At 39.1% G+C, this 12,753-nt stretch overlaps 1 protein-coding gene across 1 annotated transcript in view; it reads left to right on the top strand.

Moving 5' to 3' along the window:
* Positions 1–5,586: 5,586 nt before the first annotated feature.
* The window catches only part of LOC132413407 (complement receptor type 1), a 103,577-nt gene continuing 96,410 nt past the window's right edge, over positions 5,587–12,753 (top strand). The window contains exon 1 of the mRNA XM_059995458.1: positions 5,587–5,704. Within this exon, the coding sequence (XP_059851441.1) occupies positions 5,587–5,704 (118 nt within the window). The remainder of the gene's footprint in view (positions 5,705–12,753) is intronic.

Here is a 12,753-nt window from a genome sequence, read left to right as displayed (position 1 = left end):
AAAATGGGAATTAACTATTCAAATCATATCCTCAGGACTCTGTTCCATTCCCTGGTTCTGTTTTTTTCTTGCTGGACTCATTCTCTGATAGACACTCCCTAAAAACGGGCAAAATGTTTGTTCACGATGCCAAGTGCACATCTCGTCAGCTTAGCATTCCAGCACAATGAACTTCTTTTGTCCAATAACTCCTGCAAAAGTGCCTTCATTACCTCTGATTTGTCCAACTAGGGTCACATGTCCCCATTTCAACCATTTACTAGGATGAGAGCAGTGAAATAAGCAGATGACAAGGCCTAGGCTGCTTGTCCAGGCTTAGAGCTAGGGATAGGATTGATCTACCTCAGTTGTTCTCAAGTGGGGCACTCACACCTCCTCCCTGCAGAGGACATTTGGCAATGTCTATAGACGTTTGTGATTGTTACAGCTGGAGGAGGGGAGTGCTACTGGCATCTAGTGGGTAGAAGTCAGAGATGCTGCTAAACATCTTATAGTGCACAGGACAGCCCCCCAAACAGAGAATTGTCTGCTCAACGTGTCAATAGTGTTGTATTTGAGAAACCTTGGTCCACCTGAACCACATGGAACTGTGGAAAAGAGGAAAAATCAGGGGCCCAATTCCAGAAGAAGGGGCCCAGTTAAAGCAATAAATTTCCACCCCCAAGCCTGAAAACAAATCCTCCCCAAACCATCCATGCTTTCTCTCTTAAACTATCTCCCTTCTCTTTACCACCAAATTTTCTGAAAAAGGGGTTGACCTTAGCTGATTTACTCATTTCATTTATTCACTTAACAAACAATTGTAGAAATCATTCTTGTGTGCTAAGCAGTGTTTTAGGTTGTGGGATATAGCAGTGATAAATGGACATGTTCTCTCATGTAGCTTTTATTCTAGTGAAGAGAGGCAGACAACAAGCAGATTGTCAGATGGAAATAAAATGAAAACATAAGTAAAATTTTAAAAATTATATGAAGCAGAGAAAGAGGAAAGGAAGTTCCGAATGGACGTGCAATTGTAAATAGTGGCCAGAGAAGGCTTCACTGAGAACATCACATTTGAGCAAAAAAACTCAAGGAGATGATGGAGGTAGCCATGCAGATAGATATCTGGTCAGAAAGTGTTCCAAGCAAAAGAAACATTAGATGAAAAAAAACCAAAACAAAACACAATAGAACAAACAAAAACAAACAAACCAAAAAAAATCAAAGAGGGACTATGTCTGCTGCATTTGGAGAAATTTTTTTGCATGCTTATGGTAAAATCCAGTAGAAAGGGGGAAAATAATGATTCTGGAGAAAGAGGGGAATTCCTGGAGTGATGTCTTTGAGCAAGTAAGAACAAATTGAATCTAGTGCACCAGTGGAGAAGTTAGCCTTCGATAAGGGTGTGAACAGTATAACCATACTAAGAGGAGATAAGGAAACTATATAAACCAGATAGAGGTATTGGTGTTAAGTAATGAGAGAAGTTTGTGGAAGTTTTCTTTGATTTTTTTTCTGGAAAAAAAGAAAGAAGTGAAGCTATAAACAGAGACTAAGAATGATGGAGGAGAAGTCAGAGTTCAATGTCAAAATAAAAAATTTGAAATAGTCTCTTGGAAGAATGAGAGAGTAAATGGGCTAGGTAACTATAGTAAGAACACCAGGCAGCATTACAAAGGTCCATTTGAAATGAGTTGTCATTAAACAGACTAGTTCCCATGGATATGTGTTTTTCTCCAACCATGTTCAATTTCATGGGTACAGGGGCAAAATTATGGAGAAATGAATCTAACCAAGATTGTTCATTTAATAAATATAATAAAGTGGGAGAAGGGCAAAGAAGCCGAGGTTGTATGCAAGATAGTGATTATAATGATCGACCATGGAATTTAACCTGGTAAGGATGAAAGTGAGAACACTAAGGGGGTTTGAGATTGAAAGATGGTGGTAAGATCAATGGACTGTAGGTACTGAGAGATACAAAGATTGTTGGGATCAGGGTACTAGAGGTGAAATAGAAGGATAGGACTGGTGGTTGGACAGTGGGATGGCCAAAATTATGAAGGGATTATAGTAATTGAGGATGACAGGGTCTAAAGTATGGCCATGGGCATAAGTGGCAGAGTAGAAGGAAGAACAAGATCATTGGCAGAGAAGAGGTCAAGGTGCCGAAAGGCCAGGTATTTGGAAAATACCATCACTGTGAATATCAAATCATTGAGGACTATGACAGGAGTAACAGTAGAGGAGTTTGCCATGAGCTAGGAGCTAAAACCTTCAAGATATGAGGGAAGAAAGCAGATGCTAGAAGATTAGTGTAAAAAGAAGTGGTAATGAGTGGCATATTCTGATAGCATGTGAGGTAAGCCTGGGGAATTGAATCTTCTATTCCCTTTGCCATGGTCTACCATGATCTAGCTTCTTTTTCTGTTGCTCTGTAGAGAATATCTTGAAAGGATAATATCAAATCCTTGATAGAGTGGTATTAAAGTATTAAAAAGGAGGTGTGGTAAATGATGTGATCAAAGTAGACGTTTCTTGCAGTAGAGTCTTGGGAGAGAGTCTAATGGAAAGGAATGGAAAATTAAGAACATATCTGGCCTTTGGGACACTGCCCTTTCTCAACTAGTGAGGGTAGGAAGTGAGACTTGAATAAAAGGGACAAATGAAGTAACACAGTATTCTGGATTGTTTTTGTGAGCTAAGGCTGTATATGCTGAGTGATATAGGTTTGCTGGACTGTGTGTACATGGGTCTCCAACGGTGAAAGTACACTGAGTAGAGAATAGTTTTCAACCTTGAGTGTCTTTATTCCACCATGAATCATATCTATGCATGGAGGAGAAAAGAGCTAGCATATTTACTGAAATATCTGCTACAATATCTTTTCAACCTTCATCCCCCTCTCCTCTCTACAGCATTTGATATTTGGAATTACTCCACTTGCCATACGACTTGTTTCGACTCTTGCTTCAGAAATGAGTGGCTCTTGTTTCTACTAATTTTTAAATCTGGAGTTCTTGTCTTAGGAACCACAGACCTCCAAAAATTCGTGGCTAGAACTGTATTTCAGTTTAACCAGTGTTCTTTGTAATCCCATGTACTTTATTTTTTGCATTTAAAAAATAATTCTGAGAAGGGGTCCTGCTTGATCAAACAGGCAAAGTGGTCCATGATACACAAAAATGTTAAAAACCTCTGGTTGATAAGTCATACAGAAAAAGACAAATGCTGTATGTTATCATTTGTATGTGGAATCTAAAAAATAAAACAGAAGGATGAATATAGGGCTTCCCTGGTGGCGCAGTGGTTAAGAACCCACCTGCCAATGCAGGGGACACGTGTTTGAGCCCTGGTCCCAGAAGATCCCACATGCCTCAGAGCAACTAAGCCCATGTGCCACAATTACTGAGCCTGCACTCTAGAGCCCTTGAGCCACAACTACTGAGCCCGCATGCCACAACTACTGAAGCCTGCGTGCCTAGAGCCCATGCTCTGCTCTAGGGCAAGAGAAGCCACCGCAATGAGAAGCCCACGTACCGCAATGGAGAGTAGCCCCCACTTGCTGCAACTAGAGGAAGCCCACGTGCAGCAATGAAGACCCAACACAGCCAAAAATAAAAACAAATAAATTAATTAATTTAAAAAAATGAATGAATATAACAGAACAGAAACAGACTCACAGATATAAGGAACAAACTAGTGGTTACCAGTAGGGAGAGGGAGGGGGAGAGGGACAAGATAGGGGTAGGGAACTAAGAGGTACAAACTACTATGTATTAATAAATAAGGTACATCATACCTTATATATATATATATATATATATATATCATACAGCACAGGGAATATAGCCAATAATAACTTTAAATGGAATATAATCAATAAAAAATTTGAATCACTATGTTGTACACCTGAAACTAATATTGTACATCAACTATACTTCAACAAAAATTTTTTAAAACCTCTAGATGAATCCTGATCTTTCTATTGTTTATTGTACATGTTCTCCCTTAACAGACCCAACAATTCCTGAGATTTTTAACCCTCTTCCATCTATTTCCTTTTCAGAAGTCCTCATTATGGGCCTTACTAGAAGTCCAGCTTCATAATCAACAAACTACCTATATTCCTAAACTTTTCCTAGAACATTCCCACACCTCCTGGCTGTCATGAAACTCCATTTGCCCAATGACCATAACTTTCTCAGTTAAAAATCCAAAAAGCTTTTGACATTCTCCCTTGATCAGGTTACCCTCCCTCCTCCATATTAATTTCCTGTTACTGCTATAACAAATTACCTTGAATCTTAAAACAACACAGATTTTTGTTTTAACAATTCTGGAGGTCAGAAGTCTAAAATGAGTATTACAGGGCTGGACCAAGGTGTTGGTGGGACTGACTCTTTCTGAAAACTCCAGAAAAGAATCTGTTCCTTGCCTCTTCCAGCTTCTAGAGGTAGCTGGCATTCCTTGGCTTGTGGCAGCATCACTCCAATCTCTGCTTCAGACATTGCCTTTTCCCACTTTGTTCTGCTGCGTTCCTCTTATAAGAACCCCTTTGATTATGTTGCCCACCCAGATAATACAGGATAATCTCCCCATCTCAAACTCCTTAATTTAATCACACTTGCAAAATCCCTCTTGCCACATAAGGTGACATATCACACGTTGTGGGGAATAGGACAGGGACATCTTGGGGACGATTATTCTGCCTACCACACACTCCCATTTCTCTCATCTTTTCATTCATACCTTTCCCTCCCCCATACTTCTTATTTCAATAAATAGCACTACCATTCATTTTGAATCCTCGGGCTAACTATTGATTTCCTTCTTTTTCTCACCACTAACTTTAAGAAAGAAATTAACCAAAATCCAATGCTTGAGTAAATTTTGTTCATCTGCAATATCTTTCTTAATTGTCTACTTTATCCCCAGTCACAGTCACCACCAAACCCCACCCAGATGATGGCAAAAGCCTCCTTGCTGGTCTCCGCTATTGCCTTATTCCTATCCAGTCTCTATACTATAGACAGCATCATATTTTTAAAAATGCAAATTTGATTAAGTCACTTTCGTTTAAAAAATCTTTCAGTGGCTTGGTGTATCTCAATTCAACATAAAGAAATTGGTTCTTCATATTCCCTGTACACTGAGCATGCTGCCTGCAACTGTTGCTTCAACAGAGAAAGCAGGCATTTCTTTAGGTGACCTTCCCACGTGGATTCTTGAGAAGGGGAAAAGTCGTGCAGGGGTGTATAAAAGCGAAGTTGTGAGAATCCACCGCCTTTGTCTGGAACTGCCCATCCTCACATGCGGAATACATCAAGGAGCTGAAAACGCTGCCAGATTTTCCTCCTGTACCTGGATCTCTAAGGTGGTCTTTGGGAGTGATACTTGTTAGAAACAATGCAAACTGCGAGTAAACAAGACCTTGCTCACCAAGGGGAAGTTGTGGTCAAAAGCTTTTTGTCCCGGAACCTCCGCCACGCTTCTCAGACTCTGGGAGCGGAACCGTGTGTGTGGTACTTCTCTCGGCTGCACTTTCCCCTGACTTCGATTTTCTCCGAGATCGCATCTGGTTACTAGAGGCCCTTGGGGACGATGGGAACCACTTCTCCAAGGAGCCGGGAGCCTCTCCTGCCGCCAGCGTTCCCTATCTTCTGCCCCGGAGGAGCCCTCCTGGCGATTCTGGTGCTGCTCGAGCTGCCGGCGGCCTGGGGTGAGACGCGGGCGGGCGTGGGAGCGGGCGCGGCGGGCACTACCTCGCTGGCCCTCGCGTTCGAAGTGTCTCTTTCCATGCGCTAGGCGCGCGAGAAGGCAAGTCGGCTCCGGGATTCCCCTCTGTGTCCCGGGACCCTGCTGGCACTGGTCGAATTCCTCTCGTCGGGGGGCTTATGTTGTGCTCAGCGCAGACGATGAACAGGTGCTGCACGGAATTGTTTGCCTTTGTGTTAATACAGAGACTGGCTTATAGCAGTGCGGCGCTGATCACAAGGAAAGAAAGGGGGGTTGGAAATTCGACAAACTTGGGTTCTAATCCTAGAAACATATTAATTGTGAGGAAAGTTGCTACATGTGTTTCGTCATCTGTCAATGCGAATACTGATCTCTGTACCTCATGGAGTTGGTACCTAAATGGCATAAAGCGTGTCAAAGGTCTAACACAGGGCCTGCCACTTGATTTCTATCGTCATTACTTCAGCTCTTTGTTCATGAGAGTGTTTGGACAAGCAGTCCAGGGGGTGCAATTATCACCTGAAAAGTGCCCTGCATCCGGCTATATTCACCCCACCCACACCCCAAACAACCACTGCCATCATTACAGATCCCAGGTGCTTGGGGTTAGAAGAGCTAGCTAAGCTGCAGAACCCTCAGTGTAACGGTTACCAGTAGAAGGAGAGTGTAGAGATGTTTACATATTGTCCTATTTTAGTCAATTGTTTAGAACAAAACTATCATGAAAATTTTGATGTGGCATCCTCCCTTCCTTCCGTTAGCTTCAAACAGGTAAACAGAGATTAGAACCCTTCTCTTCTTATTTTTGGCTTTCCTAGAAGTCTTCTTAGTTGCTTAGACTCTTGTCAACATCTTGGTTGAAGAGACAGTCTTTTTTTGCCCAGCCTCTTCTTGACAACTCAGTTTGCTCTTCGCAGTCACTAGACGTTTTGCATTCATTATTTATTTATTTATTTATTTATTTATTTATTTATTTATTTATTTATTTTGCGGTACGCGGGCCTCTCACCGCTGTGGCCTCTCCCGCTGCGGAGCACAGGCTCCAGGTTCCGGACGCGCAGGCTCAGCGGCCATGGCTCACGGGCCCAGCCGCTCCGCGGCACGTGGGATCCTCCCGGACTGGGGCACGAACCCCTGTCCCCTGCATCGGCAGGCGGACTCTCAAACACTGCTCCACCACGGAAGCCCCATTCACTACTTGATTGTGCCTTCTCTTCTAAGAGGAAAAGGGAAACCAAGTTTCCAAAGAAATTGCTATTAATATCTTATCTCCTTAGACGTCATAAAAGAACCTGTTCACTGAAGAAATGGGATAAAACCTAAAGCTTTATTTTCAGAAGAGAAGCATGCCAAGTAAGTTAAGCAATCTATGCTTATATTTTTTGTGGACTTTGTGGCTATCTGGCTCCCTTCTTACTGGAATGTTGTTGTAGCCTGTCCATGTTTATTAAATTACTATTACAGTACAATCACAGACACTATTTTTTTCAATGTCAATTTATCTCTTTATTTTTAATGTAACATTTGTTCAATTTATAGAACTAATTTTTTTAACATCTTTATTGGAGTATAATTGCTTTACAATGTTGTGTTAGTTTCTGCTGCATAACAAAGTGAATCAGCTATATGTATACATATAACCTCATATCCCCTTCCTCTTGTGTCTCCCCCCGACCCTCCCTATCCCACCCCTCTAGGTGGTCACAAAGCACCAAGCTGATCTCCCTGTGCTATGCAGCTTCTTCTGACTAGCTATCTATTTTACATTTGGTAGTGTATATATGTCAGTGCTACTCTCTCACTTCGTCCCAGCTTACCCTTCTCCCTCCCCGCCAGACACTATTAATTACAAAACAAAATTTCCTAAGGTCATCATAATAACTTCAAAATGTGAAACAGCCTAAACTAAACTATCTAGTAATTTACTTGCCAAAGTAATTTAGCTAAAGAAAATGCTGATGGAATACTGACAGTGTGCACAGCACTTTGGAGTTTGAAAGAAATGTAAGAGAGAGCTATGCCTCCAAGGTGTATGCATACAGGGTGGTAGGGTGGTGGGGTTTTATGAAATCTCCTTAATTAGGAGGCCAGGGCTCTGGTTTGCCCAGCCTCTGCTACTTACTAGCTGGGAGCCTTGAACCCAGCAAGTCAATTAACATTCCTGATCTTGAGAGTCCACACATATAAAATAAACATAATTGGCATTCTGCTATCTGAGAGGGTTATTGTAAAAATCAGATGACGTAGTGTGTGTGACAGGGTTTTATAACCTGAAAATCCCCACAGGGATCTACAAAACCATTACTAAGAAGTCACACAAGAGCGTGAAGGCCATGGGGTGATTGAAAAGGGAGATCCAGTGATCTTAACCTGAGCGGAAGGAGCGTGGCTTTAACAGCACTAGAGGAGTGAATCCAAAAAAAAAGATTGTAAAGCATGTTTCACAGGAATATTTATTTTACATAAAAATTAGCACACTAGTTAAGCATTGCTAGGACCACTTTGCACATGGAGCAGACTCTGACGCCCTCACTTGGTAAATATACATGTTTAAATATATTTAACATTTAAATATACATAATATAACATGTTACATATAAATTAACAATATAATTATGTTATATTCTGTAATATAACATACTGTTTTATATACATAAATTGTTATATTCATATTATAAAACATATGCTATATTTATGCTGTTATATAATATAGCATGTATGATTACATTGTATATTGCAAACATATAACTATATATAATAGCTTTATTAAGTTATATAATATATATTATAATGTAATATCTAATATTAACTTCTTATAGTTTGTATATATTATATATAATATATAATATTAATCTATATAATACATAATGTGTATATTAAATATCATATATTATTTAATACCAAAGTATATATTATATTATGCCATATAGAAAATCTAATGTATATTATACATTATAACAAAGTATGTAGTACATATTATATATTATATAATACACCAAATATATAACATTTAATATATATCATAAAATATATAAATATATTTAAATATTTAAATATAAAATATTTAAAAAAATTTTAAAGTGCATGCTCTTTTTTCTTTAACTTAAAGAGTTACTTAAGCAAAACATTTTCAGGTCCCTTCAAGAAAGGAGAGTATGCAGTATGGGCAGCAGAGCATACTCCAGGTTGTCAGCTCATGTTTGAACAGACATGGAAGAAATAAAGGGTAGTTTGTATTTATAGTATAGAATAAATCAACCTGCCTTGAGTAGAAGTTTTGAGTCAGGTGTATTTCAAAGTGGACATCCAAGACAAAAATCACAATGAGATGACACTATACACCCACCAGAATGGCTAAAATTTTAAAAACTCACCATGCCAAGTATTGGCTATAAGGTGAAGTAACTAGAATTATCATACATTGCTCATTGGTAAAATGATACAACCACTTTGGAAACAGAGTTTTGGCCGTTTCTTTAAAAGTTAAACACACATGTATCTAAGCATTTCACTCCTAGGCATTTACTCAAGAGAAATGAAAGCATATGTCCTCATAAAGACTTGTTCATGAATTTTTATAGCGGTTTTATTTGTAACAGCCAACAACTGGAAACAATTCAAAAGTCCTTCAACAACTGAAAGGGTAAACTAAATTAAGGTGTATTTTTGCAACTGAATGTTATTCAGCAAACAAAACAAAACAAAACCACGCAAATTTTTATATGCAACACCTGGATTATTCTCAAAATAATTATGCTATGTGAAAGCTAGACAAAAATAAAAAGTACAAACTGAGTGATTCAGTTTATAGAAAATTCTAGAAGTCAGATCAATCTGTGTAAGAGGAAGCAGGTTGGAGGTTGCCTAAAGAAGGAGATAGAGAGATGGATGGATTACAAAGAAACATTAGGAAACTGTAGGGAGTGTGATGGAAATGTTTGTTTTCTTGATTATGGTGATCATTTCATGGTACATACATATGTCAAGAGTCATCAAATTGTACACTTACTGTATTTAATATATCTTAATAAAGCTATACAAAAAGTCTTTTTGTAAACTCTTGTATATCTTGAGTTTACAGAGTTCATATTAATATAGTTATCATAGGAACCATCCATAATTTGAGGGATTGGCAATGAAGGAGGAAAAAGAAACTAGATCAAGCTTTCTCAGGTGAAGTTTCATATATTCTTTTTTATTTGGGATATTATCCAAATTTGAATTTTTAATTATTCCATATGCTATACCCAGAACTCAGGTAAGAATTTTAGGTAATTAAAGGAAAGTAATGCCATTCCAAGAACTATCCATTCCATTTGCTTTTTTGTTTTAGATCTCTGTCTTCTCCTTGTGAGCTTTGCTGTGACATTCAGCCTCTCCTAGTAAAACTTTTGGCACCAGAAGGTCCATTTGGAATCCTTTCCCTTGTCCAGCATCAATGGATGAGATGAATATCAAAATTACACTCATCCCACATATCAACTAAAGAAAAGGTGAAGGCATAACATTTGGAATCACAGGAGTTGTTTTTCACTTAGTAGTTTTTCCTGTTTGTCACGGTGGTTCTCAAAGTGCTGTTATCTATCAAAATCACCTGTGAAGCTTTTTAAAAAGATAGTTTTGTGGGCTGTAACCCACAACCACTGAATTAAAGCTTTTAGGGATATAGCCCGGACTCTTGATTTTTTTGTTTTGTAGGTAATTCATCATTCATCTGTTCATTGCAACAAATATGCACAGACTGCTTATAATTGAGTGCTAGGCACCTGGACTAGGTATTAGTTTAGAGGAGCAAAAATCATGGGGCTTCTTGCCTTCATATTATGCATGTATAATATGCATGTCTAATACCTATTGAGAGAAATAGATATTTTTAAAAGCACATAAATATAAAAAACACAACTTATAGTAAGTGATATAAAAGGAAAAGTAAACTGCCCAATTAGAAATTATTATGGGGGTGGGCAGAGGGAAGTAGTCCAGATTCAAAATCCCTGGGAGGATCAGGGAAGGCTTCAGAAAGGAAGCAGGATTTTAGCAGAGACCTGGAAGAAGAGTGAAAGTCAGAATGAAGATAAAAGTAATCACATGGAGGGAATATCACAGAAAGAAGAAAGAACATATATCTTAAAGAAGGGGGAGAATGGGTTGTGGCGGGGAAGGACTACAGCTCAGTCAGAGGAGACAGTGGTACAAGATGAGGAAAGAAACATAGGCAAGGGCACTCGTGCTTAACAATTGCTGGTTTAATAAAGAGAATGTGTAGTGATAGATATAAGACTGTCTAATATTAGGAAAAATAATTAAGAAATATGAGCTTTCTTGGATCACCATCCTTTGCTTAAGTAGGGTACACAGATTAAGTCCCCTAATTCTGATTAAAGCCATTAAACAGGAAAAAGCAACTTAGCAATTCTGTAGGCCTAATGGCTAGTTGGATCCAGTTTCTTCAGGAATTCTCATGTCTGTCAGTGGTCCCGTGGGAACCATGATAGAACTCATGGGTTGCAGAGATTAAATCCCAGCCTGAATCTGGGACACACTCATTCAGGAGAACTTCTGAGATCACTGGTCACTGAGGTCCTTCAGGGCTTTTCCAACTAGACAAGTTTATTCTAAACTAGCTCCGAACACCTAGGTAGAAAATAAGCTCTTGGAAGCAAAGTGAGCATGCCCACTTTTGCAGAATATTCGAATCTACCTGTTAGCATCTACCTTTCTCTATGGATGATAACTACTATAACGACAATTTATTAAGTGCTTTCTATGTATAAGATGCTACTAAATACTTTGCATCTTTGACCCTCTCAGCGAAAGTACTAGGTAAATATTATTATCACTTTTATGAAGGTGAAACTGAGGCTCAGAGAAATTTAAGCTGCTCATCTAAGACACCACAGCTAGTAAGTAGAAGACATTGGATTCAAAGCCAGGGCTCTACAAATTCAAACTTTTTAACACCGTGTGCCATTATCTTTTGTGTTAGTTTCTGATTGCTGCTATAACAAATTGCCACAAACTCAGTAGCTTAAAACAACAGAAATGTATTCTCTTAAAGTTCTGGAGGTCAAAATCTACAGTGGGTCCATAGAGTTGTGTTCTTTCTGGATGCTCAAGTGGAGTATAGGTTTCCTTGCTCTTTCTACCTTCCAGAGGCAGTGTAAAGCCTTTGGCTCATGGCCCCCTTTCTCTACTTTCAAAGTCAGCAGTGCCCCATTTTCAAATCTTCTTCGGTCTCCTTTGATCCTTTGCTTCTTTCCTATAAGGACCTTTGTGATTAAATTTAGGGTCCATCCAAATAATCCAGGATGATCTTCCCATTTCAAGGTTTTTAACTGAATCACATCTGCAAAGCGCTGTTGCCATCCTATGTAACATTCACAGTTTCCAAGGATTAGGGCATGGGTGTTTTGGGAGCTCATTATCTAGCCTACCGCATATTTCCACACAGATTTTCAAAATTTTGGCTGAGCCTGCTGAGGGACTCCATTGTCATTAGGGTCCAGCTTAGCAGCAAATGGTTACAGTCCAGCAAACAGCCTGCAGTGTGTACATTGATTATGACTAGTGTTAGTTTAAAACGTATGTAGACTTTAAGTACATGATAATGATAGAACAAAAGACAGGAGGGAAGTAAATGGAGTTAGCATTTTCTATGGTTCTTACATTGTTGGGGAAGTTATAATTGTTAATTACCTATTACTATGTTAAGGATGCACATTATCTTTTTTTTTAACATCTTTATTAGAGTATAATTGCTTTACAATGGTGTGTTAGTTTCTACTTTATAACAAAGTGAATCAGTTATACTTATACATATGTTCCCATATCTTTTCCCTCTTGTGTCTCCCTCCCTCCCATCCTCCCTATCCCACCCCTCTAGGTGGTCTCAAAGCACCAAGCTGATCTCCCCGTGCTATGCGGCTGCTTCCCACTAGCTATTTATTTTACGTTTCGTAGTGTATATATGTCCATGCCACTCTCTCACTTTGTCACAGCTTACCCTTCCCCCTCCCCATATCCTCAAGTCCA

This window comes from Delphinus delphis, chromosome 1 (genome assembly GCF_949987515.2).
Source record: "Delphinus delphis chromosome 1, mDelDel1.2, whole genome shotgun sequence".
NCBI lineage: Eukaryota > Metazoa > Chordata > Mammalia > Artiodactyla > Delphinidae > Delphinus > Delphinus delphis.
Note: the sequence above shows the minus strand (reverse complement) of the source record. Positions and strands in the feature narration are given on the sequence as shown.